Source organism: Balaenoptera acutorostrata, chromosome 1, assembly GCF_949987535.1.
Source record: "Balaenoptera acutorostrata chromosome 1, mBalAcu1.1, whole genome shotgun sequence".
NCBI classification, from domain to species: Eukaryota; Metazoa; Chordata; class Mammalia; order Artiodactyla; family Balaenopteridae; genus Balaenoptera; species Balaenoptera acutorostrata.
The window spans coordinates 48,549,812-48,573,527 of record NC_080064.1 but is presented as its reverse complement, the minus strand read 5'-3'; the positions used below and the strand labels follow the sequence as shown (position 1 = coordinate 48,573,527).

The 23,716-nt window shown below is 45.6% G+C and overlaps 1 protein-coding gene across 1 annotated transcript in view; it reads left to right on the top strand.

The window, feature by feature from the left end:
- Nucleotides 1–23,716, top strand: part of C8B (complement C8 beta chain) — a 40,896-nt gene that overhangs the window by 1,344 nt on the left and 15,836 nt on the right. The window contains exons 2-8 of the mRNA XM_028163028.2: nucleotides 5,051–5,207; nucleotides 8,172–8,313; nucleotides 10,301–10,442; nucleotides 12,917–13,049; nucleotides 15,898–16,095; nucleotides 20,241–20,481; nucleotides 22,528–22,656. Coding sequence (XP_028018829.2) covers nucleotides 5,051–5,207; nucleotides 8,172–8,313; nucleotides 10,301–10,442; nucleotides 12,917–13,049; nucleotides 15,898–16,095; nucleotides 20,241–20,481; nucleotides 22,528–22,656 — 1,142 coding nt within the window. The remainder of the gene's footprint in view (nucleotides 1–5,050; nucleotides 5,208–8,171; nucleotides 8,314–10,300; nucleotides 10,443–12,916; nucleotides 13,050–15,897; nucleotides 16,096–20,240; nucleotides 20,482–22,527; nucleotides 22,657–23,716) is intronic.

Here is a 23,716-nt window from a genome sequence, read left to right as displayed (position 1 = left end):
GTGAGCACATATTATGTGTGCTGTTGCAATAAATAGCACAGGGGCGGGTGGGAAACAAGAGAGGGAGTGATTGGCTTTACTGGAGATGGAGTCTGGCAAGGCTTCTGGAAGAGAGGGTGCTTGAGCTGAATCTTTACATAGGAATAGGTATTTGCCAAATGGCCAAGGAGGTGAAGGGTGTTCCAGGCAGAGGAAGCGGCATAGACAAGGGCATGGAGATGAGAGAGCCTGGCTTGTTCCTGAAGCCACACATCTGCTTCAGTAAGCCTCGAGCACAGGTCAAAGTGGGGAGCTGCCAGAAATGGGACCAAGGAAGAGTCAGCAGGAGACAGATCCTGGGTGGAGCTGGGGCGGGGGGGTGGGTGGTGGTGGTGCCCATACACCAGCTAAGGAGCTTGAACCTTATCCTCTAGGCAGTGGGGAGCCATGGAAGGGTTTTAAGCAAAGGATTGATCGACACAGTCAGACTTATATATTAGGAAGTTCACCCAGAGGTAGGAAGTGGAGATGTGAGTGGGTGAGTATAGACAACAGGCTGGGAAACCTTGCTTAATCATCCAGCAATGTCATGAGATGGGGTGTTATCCTTACTCACTGTGTAGAAGAGCAAACGGGTCCTCAGAGAAGAGGAGAGATTCATTCACATCTCATGAGTCTCAAACCCTTACCTGAATCCAGGTTTAGTGCTCTGGCCTCTGCCCACGATTCCATGGAGCAGTCTTGAACGTGGCATGTGTTTGAATTCCATACACGAAGTGGAGGAATAGCCTTCAGTTCTGCAACAGGAAATGCTGAGACCTCCTTTGTACCAGCTAAGAAAGGTTTCTGTTTTTAGTTACTCTTGTAATCAAGTCAAATGAAATACTCATTATGTCATCTTAAGACTTATGTTTGCTTATTGCCACTCTGTGCCAGGCACTTAGGTATATTAAGTCTAATTCTCAAAGCTATTTGAGATAAGTGCTATTGTTTATAGTTTACAGAGAGGGAAACTGAGATTTGGAGAGATAACTATCTCTAGGCTCCTCACTTAGTGTATCGATATAACAGAATATGGATTCATATCTGTTTTTTTCTGGTTCCAGAGCCCCTGTATGTCCATGTATCTTTCTGCCTCTTGCTAATGCATTATCTCTTCTCCACCTGCGCTGTGGATCTGACTTGCTGGACTCCCAGGCCATTTCTCTGTCTCTGGACCACACATTTGCTGCCTTGAGAGTTTGCTTTAAATTTCATGTCTACAATAGCAAATGACACAGAGAAGAGAAATTGAAAATCCACCACCCAGAAGCTGCCCCTTCCAGAAAAAAGGAAGGATGCTATTTGCAAAGGATGCAGCTGCCTAACAAATTGTGTGTGATAAGAAAGTTGTTGTGTCAGGGCATTTCTACAGAAAGCCAAAGTATATTGATGCACCCCATCTAGGTAAGCTTATGGCTCGCAATTTACTGCTGACCTAATCCTGCCGTACGCGATGGATCCATCTTTATTTGATCAGAGACTCCTGTTAGAAAGAGAGTAGGAGACAGGGACCAAGTGAAATATGTCCTTCTGCTGGCAGCTGCATCCCATGCACCTCGAGGAATGGCAGGTACCTCCTTGCCAGTCCTTACGTAGAGGATACGTTCCAAGGACTTGTAGAAGGGTGTTTGCTGTAGCATCGTTTGCAATTGCAAAACATGAAAAAAATATATAAACATCCTTCAAAAAGAAAAAGAATAAGTTGAATGCAGTGTATGTCTTAAGATGGAACATGTAGATAAAAGAAAGGAACAAGACCTCTTTATGAATCAACATGGATAGGCCAGAAATACAATGTTGATTGACAAAAGCAAGTTTTAGAATACTATGTCCAGTATGAGTGCAGCTCACAAAAGCAATGCTATGTATTGTGTCTATATGTATGTATGTAAACATTTAAAAAGCTGGAAGGATATACTCCAAATTCATGACAGTAGTATCCTCTGAAGAAGAGAGGAAAGTGAACTGGGGCCGGTGTAAACCACAGATGTCAAATTTATAAGGTTATTTTTTATTTAAAAAAAAAAAGACTTGAAGGAAGTGTACCAAAGTGTTAACAATTGCCAATCCTGTGTTGTGAATACCTGAGTATTTATTATTTTGTTTTCTGTACTTCTCTGGGCATGTTTAATTTTTCAACATTAAAAATACACAGAGGATCTTGAATGACAGAAGTCAAGGCAGTTGGTCGGAACGTCCATCTGGTTCATCTCTGTAAATTCACAGCGTGAAGGCACGTGTTATAATAACCATACATAGAGGTCCTGACTACCCCTGTCCTCTCTTGGGTCCATGCTAGTCCCAGGAATTAAAGATGCAATTTAATGCTAGCCTTGCTTTCAGATTTGCATTTTATAGTACTAATAAACCACACACATTTATCCAATGTAATTTACAAACATGCTGTTTATTCAGCTGATTACTTCATTGTACTGCCACCTCCATAATGAAAAGAGATCTGGTGGTTGTAACCACTTTTTACCAAGTTCCTTCTATAAGTGATCATCTTGCCCATTAACAGGCTTTCACATCTCAGAGGGGAAAATAATTGTGATTCTTAATAGCGTGTGTGCACATTACTTATCTACTCAGTCTCCACTGTGGCCTGAATTGGGTGGAAAGTTGCTAAAAAGACAATGTAACTATTTCTTAGTGGCAACAGAAAGAGGATACCCTGCAGAGCTGTCAAATACCTACTCAGGAGAAGACAAATCACAGACAATATTGTTTTGTCAAACCTGGGCAGATTAGTAGATGAGAGCACATTCTGAAGCCCCCTCCCGACCCCCCCCCCCCCACTGCTGGGCAGCATTCTACCTCAAGTAACCATTTTAAACACTCCACCTGTGGTTCCCACTAGTCTTTGACCTTTCATTAAAGATACAGCTTTACTAGGCAATTGATTTTTGCTGGTCTCTGGGGTGGTCATGGAGATAGATTTCACTGTAGTTAATATTATCCTCTTTTTCAGGACTCTTGCCAAGTGAGAATGTATTGTTAGTGACCTTGTCTGGAGTGATAGGTTAAAATTTTGAGACAGTGGAAACGATGTGATGCTCTGCCCAATGACTGAATCTTGGACACAGGGATGCAAGAGGCCTTGCATGGAGGTGGAGGGGACTGGCAGAGTGGATGCTGGCCTGGTTCCCCTACAGGCAGCGTAGAGAAACGGACCTAACAGAGACTTAGAGTTGAGCAGACCTCGGCTCAGACCCCAGCATGACCACACACCAGCTGCATGGCTCTCGGCCATTTCCCTCATCTCTCTGGAAGGTTGCTGCCTGCTAGCATTGCTGTCAGGATTAGATGAGATGGCATGGGTGAAACATCTCACGCAGGATCTGACACGTCCTGGGCGCTCAACAAATCTTAATCCTCTTTCTCTTCTCTTGTCCCTTTCTACCTTGAAAAGAAACACAAATTACAAAGAATCTTGCAGTGTTATACATTCTTTCAGATGGAAGAAAAATAGAAACCATAATATACCCATCGTATTACACATGGGGAAACCAGAGGCCTAGGCAGATTAAATAACGTGCCCATTCATTCCCTCTTTTACTCGATGTCCCAAGGGTGCCAGGAACTCAACAAAAAGTGTTGCCTTACCTTCTAGACAGATTTCACATCTCATATTGCTTGACTGCTCTGCAGACGTGACACCGTCTGCCTCTCCCATCCCCCCCCCCCACTGGCCTCACCCCCTCCCCTACCCACCTCTACGTACTGTCCTCGCCCTGGCCTGGCAGACACCAGTCTCTCCTTGTCAGCTGGTTGTGCTCATGTTGCCAACGGCCTTGTCCTTGGCCGGCGTCTCTCAAGAACCGTCTTATCCTCTCCCAAAGCTTTTCATGATCAGATCTGTATCCCTAGTACAAATCCCTCTCCTGAGTTCCAAAACTATGTAGGAACTATTTATCAAATGACTCTACTACGTAGGTGTTCCACAGACACCTGGAACTCCGCTTGTCCCAACTCCATCATCCTCGACAAATTCCTTTGCTCCTGAGTTCCCCACGCACCCAGCCACTCAAACTAGAAACCAGCATCAACCTAAACCTGTGCCTCTCTCTAACCCACACCCCCCCATCCTATTACCCATCACTCTATCCATTTCACCTGAGAATCATCTAGTAAGTCTGTCTTCCCCATTCTCTCTCCCCTGGGTGCTGCAATGGTGCAAGCTCACATCACTCGTTGGTACCACTGCTCGAGCCTCCTACCTGCTTTTCCTGCCTCAGGGCTCTTCCCACCTCCATCCAGCCTCCATACTGCAGCCAGTGATGTCCTAAAGCTCAGCTCTGACCGTGGCGCCTGCATGCTTAAAAAGCTTGCCTACCGGATAAAGTCCGGAAGAGCTAAGGCATGAGGCATGTTTCTCTTTTCCTATCCTAAGCGAAACTGTGAGTTCCAGAAGGCAAAACCCGTGTCTTATAATTCTCTGTGTCCTCTTTAGCACAGTATCCTGCACATGGTTTGTTCTCAGAAAGAGTTTCATAGACTCACAATGTGAGAGGGCAGCTTAAAGACCACCTGGTCCAAACTTCTCATTTTCCAGGGGATAAAACAGAGGCCCCAAGACGGGGAGGGTATTGCTGGAGGTCATACATCAGGCTGTGGTTGTAATCCCTGCATATCTAAAGCACTTTAGAGTTTATAAAGTGCTTTCACGTATACTTTCTTATTTAATCCTACAAATAGCCTAATGAGCTAGGTATGGTTCTCTCATTATGTAGGTGAGAAAAGGCAAGCTCACAGAGGTTGAAAAACCGGACCAAGACCACCCAGCTGTTGATGGACTGTCTTCTGACCAGAGTTCCGCACTCTTTTGACCCTAGCTGGCCATAAGGTCAGGCAGTAACTGGGGGTTCAACAAATACTTGTTGAATGAATTAACCTATACATGACTGATAAAGGAATAGCCTTGCACAAATGAGCAAATATATATTTATTGCATGGACAGACAGGTGGTTGGATATTATATCTAATTCCCTTCTGATACTTGACTCTCTTCTCTATGATGACCTTTTAGGGGTGAAAGGCCACCCTCTCTTGAGTCAAATGCAGTCAACGAGAGCCTTGCCAAGACTAGACAGACACGGAGTGTGGATGTCACCTCAATGCCTATTGATTGCGAACTGTCCAGCTGGTCCTCCTGGACCATATGTGATCCCTGTCAGAAGAAAAGGGTAGGTACCCAGGCCTTTGGGAGACCTCTAAGCTTCCAGGAGCCCTAATCCTCAGCAAGATCGGCTGAGGCATTACTGACAGTGCCTGCATCATAGTAGGACCTGGGTAAATGTTGGCTGATTTAATTAATGGATTTTATTCCTCTGAGTTTCCAAGGAGCAATCAGATCCTTTCTTTGATCTTTCAGATTTTTGCCAAGCATATCTGTCCTTGCTCCCATTAGCAGCTTCTTAATTAGACTTCCTACCTCCAACCTTGCTCTTTCAATCCATCTTTCATGGTGCAACCAGGGGAGCTATTGAAAATGAAAGTCTGGCCAGTCTTTCCCCAGCTTGGACATCCAAAGTCTATGCATGGCCCTTAGGATCAAGTCCAGACTCATGGTATTCAAGGCCCCCCCATGCCTTAGACTGGGCCTACGTCTCTGTAGAACATCCCCCATGCCAGCACACAGAACACGTGTATTTTTCTGACCATTTCACACTGTCTGTTCCTTTATTCATGCTGCTTTCTTAGGCTGGAGTGACCTTTCCACCTCCTTCACCAGCTAACACCTACTCATGATTTGAAACTGCTTAGCGGCCGCCTCTTTTGAGAAGCTTTCCCTGACTTCTCAGCCCCCCTTGCCCTTAGATAGATACCCTTTTATGAAGTACAATAGCTCCTTATTCCTCCTCTATCCTAACACTTATCATTTACTTTTCTTTTATTATTGGTCTTTCCATTAAATGGTGAGCGCTTAAAAACTTATTCAATACTGTATCTTCAGTGTATAGGCCAATGTCTGGCAGGTAAGAGGTGCTCCATAAACATATGTTGTTTGATCTCATCATATTTCTTGACATCTCTATAAAGAAGGGAGGATAATTGTTACACTTCCTGTTAGGCAGATAGATAAATAGAGACCCAGAGCAGGTAAGTGATTTCTTGGGTTCACCCAGTAGCAAAAACAGACCTTGAACTCAGGCCACTGGCCTCCTTGTCTAGCATTCTACAAGTCAAAACACACAGTCTCTGCAGTATTTGTTCTTCAATCTTCCTTGTCACAGGAGAGCTGACCCAGGAGCCAGCTCTAAGAGCAGGATATGTGTCAGAGAAAAGGGAACGGTTCTCATTTCCCCGGCTCCTTGGGAAACTGAACCAGCCATGGGCTAGGACTGTAAAGAGGCTGTGGAAGTAGGCCCAGGACAGTTGCACGCTTAATTGGATCAATGTGGAGAGCCAGGCAGGCTCATTCAGTTCCCAAAGTAGGCATTACTGCTGATGTGATCAACATTGATCCAATTATCTGGATAATTGCTTCATCTGCATCATAAACCAGGAAGACCCAACATGAGCCGTCCATCCATCCACTCACTCAGCCAGACAGAGCTCTGCGCTCAGACTTTGCTACACATGGTCCCTCAGTGGACATCACTGCTGTCTGCCGGGTCAGTGGCTGGGAGTTCATCAAAACCTTTCGACTGGAATTGGGAGATGTCTTTCCTCTGTCATCTCCACACTCCTCAAACCCATTTTGTCTCTGGTGCCTGGGGCTAGTCTTCTAGCATCTTCTTTGCAGACCTTATCGCTGTCCTGCCAGCCTCTGCCTTCCAGGAAGAAAGACTCTGGGAAAGCAAAGGAGCATGGGTGGATGGTTGTCTATGTTTCTTTTCTAGATTTCCGGATACCATGCACGTAATAACTGTGGCTGGTTAACATGTCAGTCTGTAAAGGGGCTGCTATCCTGGTTTGCCCCCTTTGGTGGTACCAAAATCTTGACTGCAGCTAGCATTTGGACGCCACCCAAATCTGATCATTTCCTTCCTCTGCAGTGGTTTCTCATTTCCCCGTAATGAAGTACTAAATCCAGCCTTCCTGAGGCCCGGGAGGCCCTGCCTCACCTGCTCCTGGCTATGTCTCCCTCCATCTCTTACCACTCTCCCTCCTTCACTCTTCACCCCAGCTGTGATGGATTTCTTCTTGTTTTCCTGGAACAAGGTGCATACTCTCTAGTCTCTCAGCTTCGGCACAGCAGTTCCCTCCACCCAGATTGCCCTTCTCTCCCCTCCTCAGCCAGCTCTCCATGTTTGCCTGACAGGTCTGCTCATCCTCTGGGGCTCAGCTTAGATGTCGCTTCCCCGTCTCCTAAGGCTGCACTGCGGATTCCCCTCCGCGTTTACAGAGCACTCTGTACTGCCCCTGTCACGGCACCCGTCGCACTGTGTTGTCACTGCCTGGTGTTGACCATCATCACCACCACCACCATCTGCAGCCTCCTCGAGGGCAGCCCAGAGGGCATGATTATGATCAAAAACAGACAAGCATAAATAGCACCTACCTTTTTCAACATTGGGTGGCTCAATCAAAAGTTTGGAAATCCAATCAGTATTTCTGGAATAAACAATCTAGAGATAGAGAAATATTGACTGCTAAAAATTATTAATAATTAAAAAGAAAAATAAGCATAAGCAATTGAGTGACTACTGTGTACCAGACAACATGAGGTTTCATATATATCTCATAATTGAAACTCCATAACTGTACATGTAGGTAATTCATTATCCCCATTTTATAGATTAGTAAATTGAGATCACAATGCTTCAGTAACTTACCTGATATCACATAACTAGAAAGTATCAGAGTCAGTGGCTCCAAAGTGCATGCTTTTGCGTTATACGCTACTTAGTAAATGAGAATACTTGAATCAACCCATTGGATTAATCAAGCTGAAAGACTGAACTGGCTTCATCAATGCACTTACTACCTTTGACTCCAAAGCCCACGCTTTCCTCACATTTAGCAAATCTTTACTGATCACTGTGGATGCAGAAATTGAAGATAAGGTCCCTGCCCTCAGAGGGCTCCCAGTCTATTTGGAATAGACAACCAGCCAATGGCAATATAGATCCTTAAGTGTACCCCTTAGCTCCCCAGGTCTCCAAGGCTCTGCCCTTGGTTCACCTTGCTCCTCTCTGCTACAGTACAGACATGCCTACTTGCTCCAGCCCTCTCAGTTCCATGGGGAACCGTGCAGCTTCTCTGACAAGGAAGTTGAAGACTGTGTTTCCAACAGACCGTGCAGAAGTCAAGTGCGATGTGAAGGCTTTGTGTGTGCGCAGACAGGTATAAAGGGACACAGGAGTGGGAGGGGAAAGCTATCAAGTGAGCCAATGGCACATGATGATGGGAGGACTGGCTATTGCCTAGTGCTGAAGATCAGGGTCATGTGTCAGGTCAGGAGGAGGCCTCCTTGTCCTCCTTGACCTCTTTTTACACGTATCATTTCATAAAAACAACCCTACCATGTAGGTGTTGATATTACCCCCATTTTACAAATTGAGAAATTGAGACTTGGAGAAGTTACTCACCCAAGGTCATATAGCAGGTAAGTGGAGGAGGTACAATTAGGAATTGGGGAATTCAAATTACATTCACCGACATTAAGGACACCAAAATTATGTGTGCTAGAATCAGAAATCCCGAGTTAAATATTACTTTGACTCTGTAATTTAGAGAAGCCACTTAACCTTATCACATGTTGGTTCTCCAAACAGAAAATCAGAAGTGATGTTAATACCTTACAAGTTTGCTATAAGCGTCAAGTGACACAATGGATGTGAAAGCTCTTTGCAGATGTGAGTTCTGCTGGCTTTCTCAGAGGTTTGAGGCTAAATACAATGTAGCAAAGCCACCTGCAGCAGTTAAATAGGGTGGGTAGCATCATTTATCTCTGAAAGCTCTTTGGTGAGAGAGTCCCTGCATTTCTGTATCACCAAGTAAGACATAACCCTTAACCCATGAGATAGTCAGTAAAACATTTTTGATTAAAGGAAGCAAGGGGAAAAAAAAAAAAGACAGATGAACGGGCAGACAGAGGGAAGAAAGGAAGGAAGGAGCACACAAATGAATAATCATCAGCCACAGAGCTAAGTAAACACTTGTCTTTTCAATTCATTCCTCTAGCGCATTCAGGCAAACATATGCCTGTTTCTCCAAGGCTCCAGCAAAAATAAGAGTATTTTGACCCAAATTATCTAGATGGGAGTTGCAACTCTCTACATTCTCTGTAACCATGTAGACTGTGCTTAGGGATCTTTTCAGAAAGAATTAGTGATTCTTAGAGCAATTTCTAGGGCTTATTGCAAATGCGAAACTCCATCCAATAAATCTGAAAGAATTTTACAGGGTGTCCATGGACTCATTATGACCAGTGTTCCATGATTCTGACCAAAGCCATAATGGTTATTTGGGCGGGCTTTAGTTTAAATGCCTTGTAAGGAACATATGAAAACCAGATTGTTACTCTTCTGCCTTTAATACCCCAAAACATTGGTTAAAAATGACCAGACACATCTGAGGAAAAAAGGTTACCTGTCTTATGGGCTTTATCCCCCAAGAATATACAAATAAGAAAGGAAGTCAAGTCAATGGAGAAAAGAGTTTCAAGGAAGCAAATAATTTTAAACATACAGTCCAAATAATTTTATCATCTCAAAGTAGTCCGAATGGCTCTGGTGTTGAAGGCAGTGTGGTTTAGTGGGGAGAGTTTGTGATAAGAAAGCTATAGGTTCCAATCCTCCTGTCAGTACTTACCAGCAATGTGCATTTGGACCATCAAAACACTAATAATAGTAATAACAACACATATCCAGCACTTACCATGAGCCAGTACTGTTTCATTCATTTAAATCCCCAGCAACCCTAGGGGGTAGGTATGACGGCGTCTCTATTTTACAGATGAGTAAATTGAGGTGGGGGGGGTGGTCAGGTAACATTTGGAGGGTCCCACGACTAGTACCATTACAGGACCCACCGAACCCACCACCTCTCACCAGTGCCAAGCAGAGGAGTCCAGCCTTCCTTCCTGTCTGGCCACTCGACCCCTGCCTAGCAGATCTGCCCTCAAGTACTTTCAGAAATATAACACTGGCTTCTTTGGGGGGGGGATAAACTGTGAATTCCATTACCCACCCACCCCGATACATGAGGACTAATGCAAACAGAGCAGTAAAGGCTCAGCAAAGTGTCCGGCCCACAGTGGGTCTCAAACCTTGTGAGTCCCCCTCTTACCGGCCTCGGACCGTGGGTAACCCCCTTTTCTCCATCCCAGGGAGGTGTGTGAACCGCAGACTTCTTTGCAATGGGGATAACGACTGTGGAGACCAGTCAGATGAGGGGAACTGCAGAAGGATTTATCAAAAATGTCAGCAGGAAATGGACCAGTACTGGGCCATTGGCAGCCTGGCCAGTGGGTAAGTTACCGCCTTCTGTCGTGGAGCTGGAAGGGCACACAGTTAAGTGTGATTCTGGAGAAGAGACAGGGAGGGACCTGTACACAGAGTGGCTCCTTTTTCCCTTTCTGAAAAAGGCAGGGGTGTAAGCGGATGCTTGCGGCTGCTCCCTGAGGACAGACCCAGGGCCTCCGGGAGCACATCCCACGGAGAGATGGACCTACACGGCTGCAGGGAGGGAGCGCTGAGGGCAGAGCTGTGTGTTGGGGCCACGGAGGCTCCACGCGAGGGCTGGGGGAAGGGTTATTTGACACCTGCTCTGTGACTGTGTTAGGTACTTTCTAAGCATTACCTTTGAATCCCCTTGACAGCTGCGAGGGAGGTTTATCTGTTTCTGTATCCTGAAGCCCCAGCAGAGGGGCTGGCCCAGAGGAGAAGCTGCTAAGTAATTAGCCCATGAAGGAAGGAGTGCCTTTCCAGCATGGCTCTGCAGCCGCTCTGTGTGCAGCCAGTCTGGGGGCCTCTGAGTTGGTTAAATCCTCTGGGGAGGTGAGGGGTCAGAAGGGACCAGACTGGCCTGGCGCTCACCCTCCTTTCCTGCTGGGCTCTGCAGCTTCTCCGCCTCCAGGGGAAGAGGAGGGCCTCCCTTCAGACACCTCACAGATCAGCGTGTGTGACGCAGTGTGGGGAGCAGAGCGGCCCTGGATGGGGTTCTCCCTCTTCCTAAATGAACGTCAGACCTCCGTCCTGAAAGGTTGTCATTAGAGATACAGACGCCTCATGTGGGGAAAACCTCCCAGGACCACCTTAGAAACTAGTGATTATGAGCCCCATCTCCTCGGTAAGGAAACTGAGGCCTGGAAAGTTAAGAGAGTTCTCAGAAGTCACACGGCAGAGAGGGTGACAGAGCGGACATTCAGAGCCAGTACCAGAGGCTAACTGGACCCTGCAGGAGGGGCAGAAATACGGCTCACAGGCCACGGGACCCTGGCTGAGGCACTTGTCTGTGTGGTGCCTTAGTTTTGTCATTTGTAGACGGAAGTTAGTAATACCCTTCTTTCCAATCTGTGAGGGATGAATAAGCTAATGCCATGGTAATAAACTAATACACGAGAGGCAGCTGGTATGGGTGTGGTGGGAAGAAAGCAGACTCTGCTCTTGACTTAAGACACTCAGACTTTGAGTCCTGGCCCTGCCAGCTGCCGGGCAGTTCGGTTTCCCTCTCTGTGCCTCACTTTCCTCATCTGTTAAATGGGTATAATAATAATACCCATGGATTCAATGAGCCAATATGTGTAATTGATTATTACAGTATTAAAAAAAATAAATGAATATACATTATTATGCTACATGAAACTCTGTCACAGGAGAGAGAGCCTAAGACAATTCTGGTAGAGCAGAACAGGCCAACAGGCAGAAGCTAAAAGGAGACAGAGCTCCTTTGAACAAAAAAATGGCTGTCACTAGTAGTCAAAGCAGACTTCCAAGAATGGTCTAGCATGGTAGGCAAGAACAGAGCGCCAGGCCAGCCTCCAGGAATGGAGGCTTCTTAGGAGGCAGTGAGAAAGAATGTCAAATTAGAGACAGGATTTTCATTCTTTCTAAATGGACATAATGGCATCCAGGGCTTCAGGGACATTGAGTAAGGTCATGCCCTGAGCCATCTGTGACTGTGTCTGTTTCCAGTTAGACCCTCAGTAAATCAGAATTAATTTAGTGTCTTGTGATGGGGGTCATACAGAAATTAAGAAGAAAACCACCATCCCCAAGGAGCACAGAATCTAGGGGAGACAACAGACACATAAATAATAACAAGCCTTTATCACAGCCTTTAACACAGTAGTGTTCTAAGCACTTAACAAATATGGACACGTGTAATCCTCACAACCACTCCAAGAGATAAGATTTTCTTTGTTCCCATTTTACGAAGGAGGAGACTGAGGTACAGAGAGGTTAACTGGTGTACCCAAGGTTACCTAACTCGTAAGTGGCAGAGCAGGAATTTGACCCCAGGCATCTGGCTGCAGAGTCCATGTTCTTGCCTACCATGCTAGACCATTCTTAGAAGGCAACTGCACTAGGTGCAGAACAATAAATACACGAATGGGGCAAGCACGGGGTCTAATGAGGACCTCTAATGCACGCAGCTTGGTACAAGGGTCAGTGAAGGCTGCCCACACCAGACAACGACGGAACCCATTCTTGAAAGATACGTAAGAGATAAAACGGTGAATGGCTGGAAGGGCATTTAGGCATAGGGAACAGCCCTTACACAGAAGAGGAGCAAAGCAGACTGGAGGAAGAACACCCCCAAGTAGTGAGGGACTGGCTTTGCGACTGTGGCTGGGAGTGTCCAGAGATGAAGCCAGAAAGCTGGTTTCATCCAGACATGGAGGGCCTTGAGTGCTGTACCAAGGAATGTGGCTGTCCTTTAGTAGGTCTACCAGTTGGGATTACACCCTCACCTCTTACCCTTCTCCGCCCCTTCCCTGCAGGATAAATTTGTTCACAAACAACTTGGAGGGCCCAGTTCTCGATCACAGGTACTACGCCGGTGTGTGCTCCCCCCATTACATACTCAACACGAGGTTTCGGAAGCCATACAATGTGGAAAGCTTCACCCCACAGGTATGTGCCAGCCAGGAAGCCACCGCAGGGCCATGGCAGGGACACTGGCAGAGCAGCCAGTAGCATGGATCCAGACCCGAGCGCCGATGCATTGCTTTTTCTCTCTGAGCTTCAATTCTTCATACGTAAAATGGGTGGTCCCGTCCTCTGGACACAGTGGTGAGGCTGACATGCCATGTGTAGTAAAGGCAGTACAGAGATGTAGTAGCCATAATCATACTAACAGTAATAACAAAAGCTCCCGTGAAGAGACAAGCATAGGGCTTCCCTGTTGGCGCAGTGGTTGAGAATCTGCCTGCTAATGCGGGGGACACGGGTTCGAGCCCTGGTCTGGGAGAATCCCACATGCCGCGGAGCAACTAGGCCCGTGAGCCACTATTGCTGAGCCTGCGCGTCTGGAGCCTGTGCTCCGCAACAAGAGAGGCCGCGATAGTGAGAGGCCCACGCACCGCGATGAAGAGTGGCCCCCGCTTGCCACAACTAGAGAAAGCCCTCGCACAGAAACGAAGACCCAACACAGCCATAAATTAATTAATTAATTAATTAATTAAAAAAAAAAGACAAGCATAGCTTAGGATTTGGAGTCTCACAGATGCCTTTGCAACTTACCATCTATGTCGTCTTAAAGGCTCTGCGCCTCTGTTTTCCTGTCTTTAAAATGGGAGTTATAAAGGTTCTACCTGCACGCAGAGGATTAGTGAGGTGATTAGTGAGCGTAAATGCTTAGCACACACAATACCTGGTTTAATTGGTGAGTCTCAGGAAGTGCTAACTCTTCTCTTGTTTTTGGATGAAAAAAAGGCTGTTTTTGTTTTTTATTTATAGCCATAGATAGAGAAAACTGGTAGCTTCAGTTTCATATTTGTACCAAAAGCAAATACAGACACTGTAGGTCCATACTTTATTTTGCCTTTGGAAAATTTCACAGACTTTCATATATAAACATTGGTATGACAGCTGGGACACCCTACCTAGACTTCCAGGGTTTATATAGACATTACAAACAAAGAATTATATCAGTGATGGAAAAGCAAATGGTCAGTGGGGTAGGAAGTGACACAAGCGACTTAACCTCGTGACTGGAATCACGAGTCAATGGTTTGAATAAACATAGTCAGTTGAGTGGCAAAGAGATAGATGTCTCAGATGCCAGGTGATACTAGAATCATCATGACAGACATGCAAGAATCCTAGCATCCAGAGACAGCCAGATGACAGGAAGTGTTAACTCTTGTTATTATCAAGTCCTTGCCTATTACAACCAGGCATTGTTCTAAGCATTTTTTAAAGTTATAAAATGCTCTACCAAGATAAGCCTGTGTTATTAACAAACAGACTTAAAAGCAATCTCACAGGAAGTAGGGTTTAGAATAGACTGTGTTACAGTGTGACACACACACCTGAGAACTGAGGGAGAGACCTGGGTGCCAGGCCTGGCTCTGTCACAGGTCCCAGTTGTACTTTAGGCTAAGTTCCTGCTCTGCTCTGTGCCTCGGTTTCCTCATCTGTAAAATGAAGGGCTGGACTGCATGACGTGGATGGTAGTTTTCACGTCTAAAATTGTGCAGTCCTGAAGGTTAGACCGCTACCCCTCCTCCCTCTCCCTTCCTGTGCCCCTCCTCCCACACATAGTTATTGGCTGAAAAAAGACAAAATGAGCCTTGGGACAAACACACCCTCCTCCGTGGTGTCCAGCTCCATCCCTGTGGCCTCCACTTTCAAGGGAGGATCTCAGAGTAGCCGTTTATCCTCCTGGTAAAAACAGCTCCTGGCCCAGGCAGGATATAGAGCTTCCTCTCTCCATAGCTGTGTTTTGAGCCCCGTGCCAGGCACTGTACAGTGTTTTACTCACATAAACTCAACCCTCAGAACAAGCCCAATGAAGGACCCATTATCATATCCATTTTACACATGAAGAAACTGGGGCACAGAGAGGTTAAGGCCAGTGTCCAGGGTTACCCAGCGAGAAAATGGTGCCTCCCACCTTGGGTTGTCTTACTCCCCGCCACGCTCGGAATCACACCTGCTTTTCTTCCTCGGAAGCTGAGGCGTTATGAGGACTGCAAGCATCCAGAAGCCAGTGGGGTGTGGGCGGAGACGATTTGGGGCTGGTCACTCGGAGGCCACTGAGGCAGCGCCCTCGGCAGTTCCCTGTGCGCAGCACCACGAGCGCTGATTTTCGAGCTGACAGCTCCTTTAAGTTCTCAGAGGCACTTAGCTGCCCTGTCCCCGCATCGCCCCTGCACTGCCTTTCACCAGCCCCTCATCAGCTGTCACTGAGCTCCTCTTACGGCCTCCACATTGGCTTGTCTCTCTGACCCCAGATTCATCCCTTCCAACCCAACCACTATTCCATCACGAACTTCCTGATGCTCAGCTGCTTCCTTGGTTGGCTCATTCTTGGATTAAGCTCACATTTTGGCAAGTCATCCGGAGCCTCGGCATCTGGATGCCAGCACACTCTCTCATAGCACCTTTGTCTTCCCCTCACTCTTGTGTCTTCTGATACAGCTGCACTAGCATCCCTACAGTTTCTGGACCACACCCTGCCCTTGCCCACCTCCACGTCTCTGCCTACAGCCCAGAATGTTCTCCTGCGTTTCTGTCAGTTGACATCCAAATCAAGCGCCCTCCTCTGAGTATCAGCCCATAGTGTTGGACACATCTGTTTCTCCTGCTGGATCAAGAGCCCTGGGGGTGGAGACATGGGCCCCTCTGAGTATTTTGTGTCCGGAGCCCTTAGTCTAGTACCTGGAACATAGTAAGAGTACAGTGGGTATCTGTTGACTTGAATTGAACTGATGTAAGTCAAATGACATAAGGAACATTTTCTTTTTTCTTCCTTCAGACCCAAGGCAAATATGAATTTGCACTGACAGAATATGAATCATACTCAGATTTCGAACACAGTGTCACAAGGACAACAATTAGCAAGTCTAGTTTCAGCTTTGGTTTTAAAATACCTGGGATATTTGAACTTGGCATTAGCAGTACAAGCAGTAACGGCAAACATTTCATTAGCAGGACCAAACGATTCTCTCATACGGTAAGTACCCTTTGGCTGCTCTTCCATTTCTATGTATTCATTTGAATTTTCATGCCCACAGATGTGTCTGTATTCCGTATTGCTACTAGTAATGGCAACCAATTATATTTGCTATCTTAAAAGCTTTTCGCAAAAAATACCTTGGCCTTACATTAACTTACTTTTCAGAAAGGCCAGACAGGGGTGGCCTTCTATAATTATTTACTTTCTTTTTTTTTTTTTTTTTTTAGTATGGCATTGTTCTTGTTTTTGTTTTTTTTTTCTACTATTTTAATTTTATTGGAGTATAGTTGATTTACAATGTTATTTTTTCAGTTTTAATTTTTTTATTGAAGTATAATTGATTCACAGTGTGTTAATTTCTGCTGTACAGCAAAGTGATTCATTTATACATATGAAGACATTCTTTTTTTTTATATTCTTTTCCATTATGGTTTATCATAGGTTATTGAATATAGTTCTCTGTGTACTCTCATTTTCTAATGAGCTTTTCCCTTGGTTTTCATTAAGCTGAAGAACATAGCTTTGCAAGACTAAATCATCTCTGGAGACTTTTCGACTCCCAGCAATTTGACTTCTGTTCCAAATATTCAGATGAAATTCCTCTCCAGATTGTCACCCAAGACCTCTTCTGGGGTCACCTCCAACTTCTTGGGGGTGTTGTTGGGGTCACATGCCTATTTCTCCTGCTTGCTTTCTGCTCCTTATCAGTTAGTTTCCTTCCTGGGTTCTAATAGCCCCACCTGTTCTCTATTTAATTTGTGGTCCTCTTCCCTTCTTACTCTACAGCTGCCGCAGGTGACTCTTCTGTTTGCCCCCCTCCTCTACCAGGACAAGCATGAGCCTTCACCACCGCTTCTCCCCTTTCTGTGAAGCTCAGACCTGCACCACCCACTTCTCTGGTTATCACTACTTAGATGCCTTGTGGACACGCCAAAGCAAGCTCTTCCTCCCAAGCTGTTTGTGTTAAATAGCATTCTTTTCCTTCTGCCTTTCCAGGCTAGGAATGTCAGAATCATATTTGGCTCTCTTTTCTCTTCATTCCCACATTTGTTGGCCACCAAATCCCTTAGGTTCACTCTCCAGTATTTCTTCGTTTTTTTTTTAAATTGAAGTATAGTTGATTTACAATGTTGCGTTAACTTCTGCTATACAGAAAAGTGGTTCAGGTATACATATATATATACATTCTTTTTTGTGTTATTTTCCATTATGGTTTATCACAGGATATTGAATATAGTTCCCTATGCTGTATGGTAGGACCTTGTTGTTTATCCATTCTATGCATAATAGCTTGCATCTGCTAACCCCAAACTCCTACTCCATCCCTCCCCCTGTCCTGGCCTTGGCAACCACAAGTCTGTTCTCTATGTCTGTGAGTCTGTTTCTGTTTCATAGACAAGTTCATTTGTGTCATATTTTAAATTCTACATATAAGTGATGTCATATGGTATCTGTCTTTCTCTGTCTGACTTACTTCACTTAGTATGATAATCTCTAGTTGCCTCCATGTTGCTGCAAATGGCGTTATTTCATTCTTTTCATGGCTGAGTAATATTCCATTGTATATATATACCACATCTTCTCTGTTCATCTGTTGATGGACATTTAGGTTGTTTCCATGTCTTGGCCATCCAGTATTTCTTAATCAAACTCTGATTACATCTTCACTAGCCCAGGCCATTTCATCTCTGGCTTCGGCCCTCCTAATGGGTCTCCTGTCTTCCAACTTGCCCCTTCAAATTTATGTGCTTCCAGAAAAATGTTTTTATGATACTAATCTAGTCGTATCAGCTGCTCCCTATTGCCCATAAGGTGAAGATCAAAGCCCATGACTTAGTGGAAGAGGAGCAATTGGAGTGTGAAGTAAGGTGACGGGCAGGTGGACTTGAAGAATCTTGGATTCCAGAGTGAATGAGGTGCATTTATTCTCTGGTCGCTGAGAGTTTGCAACATGAGCATGATGTGGTAGCAAACTAATCTGAGAGGAACATGGAGGAAATTAAAAGTCTACAGCGATTTATGTGAGAAAAAGGGAGTGGTGAGGGGCTCAGAAAGTTCTCTGCTGCCAAAATATCAACCAGCAGAAAATGAGTCGTAAGCATGAACTAGACTGTAACTGTCTCTGCTTATTTTCCTTCATCTTCTCGGCTGTGAACAACTTGGGGACAGAGGCTATTTCTTTCATCTTTAGATCCAGGATGGCACTTGGTAGGTGCTCAAGACTAAAATATAGTGATGAAGGACAGGATGATTAAAAGGAACTTGCCTTGTTCGGAGAGAAGGAGAGGGGTACCATCCTTTGCTCCTTCTCTCTCTCCCTCCCTCCCTCCCACCTCCCTGATTCAAACAGCCAGTTATAGAATGGTTACATCGTGCTAGGCACTAAACTAGACACTTGGGACCTAGAGACAAATATAACATGATTCTTGCCTTCAAGCTCACAGTCTAGTAGGAGAGGTAAACACGTTTGCAGATAACTTAGTCCTGTTTTTGATATCAGTTGTAATATAACAGGGTCTATACTACAAAGGAAATATGAGCCACATGCAGTGCAATCCCAGGAGATGGAGTGTGTGTCAGGGAAATTCAGGGATGGCATCACATAGGCAGCAACAGGTAAGCAGGAATTTAAAATATAAGTAGGTGTGTGTCAGGCAGAAAAGGGAGGGAAGAGCATTTCTGGCAGAAGAAACATGTGCAAAATTATATTATGAAAGAGATGTGGGGAAGAGTGAAACGTTAGACGGATGCTGAGGTACGGTGCGGGCAGTGGAGAATAGTCAGGTATGCGGGGTAGGGTGGGGAGAACTTCAAGGTTGTGGAAGATGAAGCCAGGAGGCTACTGGGGGACAGATTGTGAAGTCCTTACATTCAGAGTAAGGGAGTTGATTTTATTCTGCAGGCAGTAGAGAGCCAATGCAGGGTTTTGTTTTAAGCCCAGAAGGGCATTGTAATAACAGAGTTTTAGGACGTCAGCTCTGACTGGAGCATTGAGGGCAGCCAGAGGGAGAAAGGAAATCAATGGGGAAGCTTTTATCATAACGCAGGCAGAGGAAGAAGGCTAAAATATTTAGAAAAGTCATGAACAGAGCACCTAGTGACTGCTTAGGTTGGAAGGATGGGAAGAAGGGAGTCATGAGTCACTGGGGCAGGACTAGGATGGGGGAGAGCAGGGCAGGGAGCAGAGGCGGCATGGCTTATAGAGCTGACGGGTCAAGCTGGCGGAGAGTTTTAAGATGAGGGAAGAATGTGTATTTCCCACGCATTCACCTTTTCCTCAGCCTTCACTGCAGTGTAGGAACCTCTCGCTTTGGGTTACAGTGACATTCCTGGATGCTTGACCTTCATCTAATATTACCATGTTTCAGTCTTTCCCACACACCAGGGGTCGCCAAACTTTTTCTGTAAAGGGCCAGAGAGTAAATATTTCAGGCTTTGCGAGGCCGTAGGGTCTCTGTGGCAACCGCTGAGCTCTGCCGTGATAGGGTGACAGCAGTGATAGACAATGCGTAAACAAGTAGGCATGGCTGCACTGCAAAGAAACTGGATTTACAAAACCAAGCACCGGATCCTGAGTGCAGGCTGAGCTTTGCTGACCGTTGCCATGTGCTACGGTGTCCAGCCTTCCTAAAGCACCACTTTTACTCTTTCTTGAGTGCCTTTTCTTCAGAGTTTAAAAAGCATCAACTGGCCTCTCTCGCCTTCCAAGATGGCCCACACTCTGGTTGTGGAGTGTGTATCTCCCTGAATAAACCTTCTTTCTCTTTAAAAAAAAAAAAAAAAAAGCATCAACCAAGAAGTTGCCTTTGCAGGTCCGCAAACCCCGTCTCCCCTCAGTGGTCCATGGGCACCTGCCCACGGGCACCCTGCCTTGTCTGCTTCTGCTTCCCTTTCTCCTTGGTCCTTATTTGCTACTGTAAGGAAGTGAGCGAAGAACAAGCTCTTCCAAGCTGAAAAGTACATCAGAATATTTCTGAGAAATGAAGGCTTGTCAAAGAGGCCATCTTCCCTCAAGTCTCCTAAAGGAATCATGAGTGATGACCCCTGGCCAAGAGCATCGGATGGTATTTGGAAAGTTCATCTTCTTGTTCCAGATTCCTGACTTTAAAGGTCTGCTTTTCCCTTGTTGGTCTTTCATTTAGAAAAGTGCATTTCTGCATGCACGCTCTGACCTTGAAGTAGCGCGTTACAAGCTGAAACCCAGAAACCTCATGCTGCATTACGAATTCCTTCAGAGAGTCAAGCGGCTGCCCCTGGAGTACAGCTACGGGGAGTACAGAGATCTCTTTCGCGATTTTGGGACCCACTACATCACAGAGGCCGTGCTCGGGGGCATTTATGAATACACACTTATCATGAACAAAGAGGCCATGGAGAGAGCAGGTACGCTGCCCAAGGACCATGGCTTTACTGATGGGGCACATGGAAGTGTGAGTTAACAGGGAGAGGCTTCTATTCCTTGTTGGGGGAGGGGTTATGAATTATGCTCCTAGTTTTCCTCATCCCTCCCTGGCTGTACTTTCACAGTTTCATTTACAGATTCCTCGTCGTTTTTTGAATTGGTTGACGTTGGTCCTCCTTTGCCAGCCCTCTCTCTGGGCAGTCCTCTTTTCTACATAACTCCCTCTAGACAACAGCCTCTAATCTCCTGGCTTTAAATGCCTTGAACATGCAGATTATTCCCAATGTATATGTCTATCCTGAATCTCTTTTGTGCACCCAAGAGCTCATGTGGAAATGTCTCTGAGATATCTTCATTTGAGTGTCTAATGACCATCAGAAACTTAACATGCCCCCAAAGAGAACTTTTGCATGTTTCTTTGCAGTCATCCGCATCTCAGAATGGTTCCACCATTCAATCAGTGGCTCAAGGCAAAAACCTAGGCAACAACCTTGATTATTTTTCTTTCTTTCCAATCTATTAGTAAGTCCCATCAGCTCTACCCCCAAAATTATCTTTTCTCTCTATCTTGACTGTTACCACCTTATGCTCACGCCAGGAACAGTGTTTCTCAAAATTTAATAGGAATGTGAATTATCTGCAAATCTTGTAGGAGGTAGATTCTCATTCAGTAAGTTTGAGTTGAGACCCAAGATTCTGCATTTCTAACCAGCTTTGAGGTGATATCAGTGCTGTTGGTCCCTAGTCCACACTTTGAGCAGTAATGTTCCAGATTATTATCAGAGCCTCCAAACTAATACTCAACTCCCATTCCCTTTCTTCAGTCCATTCTCCGTACAGATATTATAGGTCTTCCCACTTGCAATCAACTTCAAGTCTAAGGTATGATTTCTTCCTCCCAATCCAGTATTCTTTCCTCCAACATGGCATTTGTCAGGTTAAGTGACCTGCCCTAGGTCACACAGTTTAAGTGGCAGAGCCAGGGCTTGGTTACAGGTCCAGTGTACTTGTAAGAGGACACATGGTGTACAAGGTAAATTTAGATCAGTGTGGCCTCAGTCTTGCCAAGATCAAGGGTACTGTCCTCCATACCAGAGGTTTCAAAAGCACTTTTCATAGTTCCTCAGATTGCTTACTGCAGAAAGGTTCTATGATCAACTTGGATAAACATATAATAGATCTCACTTTTAGAGTTTCACAGGTGTGCTGAAATCAAGTGACCACTCCACCTCTTTTGACACAACATTTGTCACACTGGCTTGACTGCAAAAGCCCGGTTTCTTGTTATTATTACTGTTACAAGAATTATAAGAGATATCATCATGGAATTCATGTTTCAAGGAGCATGCTTTGGGGAAAACTGATCTACACCAACATTTCTAGACAATCCCAGGTGCCAAAGCTGTTCTCCTCTCCTTTCCCTGACCTCACAGTGCTACAGAAAGGTGTTTACAAGTCATACCGAAGACTTCAGCAAACCCAGGATAGGAAGATGCCTTGGGGAGAATTAGAAAGGAACAGATGGGCAATGGTCCAAAGATGGAGAAGAAATAAGGGAAATCAGCTCCTTTTCTTTGCCAGGCACTATACCCGACACTTCGTAAGCATTAACTCAACTAATCAATTAACAAATTCTTTCTACTATACCAAAGAGTAGAGTAGGAAGGGTCAGGGGAAGGGGGACGGCATGCAGCAGGCTCTACTCACTGGATCGATCCCTAGAGATTTGATAAGGAGACGCATTTTTAGAAAGTGACTCTGAGCATGTCCTGTCTTTGGAGAGCAGCAAAAACCCTCAGAGTCTTTGAAGAGGCTGAAAGGGGAAGTCGATGCTGGTCTCTAATGAGGTCTCTACCCTGGTGCCAGGAGCTGCCTTGCATTTCTTGTCATCAGGCTGGCCACCCATTAGTTTTCACCTGAGTCCCTGTGGGCCTCCAGGAAGGGTTAGGCCTCTGGAATCAATCACAGGAAAAGGCACAGGACAAATTACCTTCTAGGTCGTGAGCCTCTTTTCTTGCTTCCTTCAGATTATTCTCTTAAGGATGTCCAGGCCTGTGCCAAAAATGATTTTAAAGTTGGAGTTGCCATAGAAGGGGTCTACGTCAAGCTGGGTGTGTCGGTTGGCAAGTGCAAGGGCATTCTCAATGAGATAAAAGGTGAGTAGCAAGGGCATGTGACTTCTCTGCTTATCTTCCTGCCCTCTCTAGAACCCCAGACCCAGTCGCTCTTTAAGCTAAAGACTGGGTGTTCCAAGGCATTTCAATTAAAATAATAATTCATTCAATAAAAATCTACCTAGCGCCTACTACGTGTTGGGTATACAGAAATGAATGAGATGGTCTTCCTATCCTCATGGTACTCACATGAAGTAGGCAAACAAAGAAGCAAGGACAAGGCAGTGATAAGCACCAAACCCGGTCTGGAGCATCAGGACAGGCTTCCTAGGGCAGGGATCACTTGAATTGCAACTTGAGGTTGTTTTCAGGCAGGAGAAAAATCTAACACTGAAAATTTTCTCTGTGGACCAGGAGTTGGCCTGGCTAGAGAAAAGATGCTCTAGGCTGGAGGGGTAGGAGCCAGGTGGAGGCAGTGGGGGAGACAGGTGAGGCAGCTAGTCCTTACCTGAAACAATGGGGGAGATGGAAACTAGAAGGACAGGCTAAGCCACAAATCATGTAGCAGAGTCCACATGGTAGGTTAGACCAGGAGGCGAGTGCTGAAGCCAGTGTGTAGAACCAGGTGTCTGGGAGCAGAGAATTTGGAGGCCACACAAGGAAGTTGGGAATCGACACAGCGAGTGGAGTAGGAAAGACAGGCTGGTCAGCAGAGCTCCAATCCTGACCCCTTCTGCACCCCGAGCAGCTCTCCTTCACCTGCTCTACTTACTATGCTTGTCCCTGTATACGTGATCATATGTGAAGAAAGAGTTCCACGGCCAAGGCAAAACAAAATGAAACAACAACGGAATGAACTGCAGGTCTAGAACAGTTTCTTGTGACTGATACATGGTGGATACTATTGTTTATTTTGGTGGGGCTGGGTTGGAGCACACATCTTACATAGGGAGGCACGCAGAAAACATAGGTGCTCTTTAAAGAAAACTTGTAAAGTAACCCCCCATCGAATTACTAAATAGAGCACTGCCCAGAGCACTGCCCAGCACCCCAAGACCCTTGTCAATTACAACTCCTCCCTCCCTTTGGCGATAACACCATC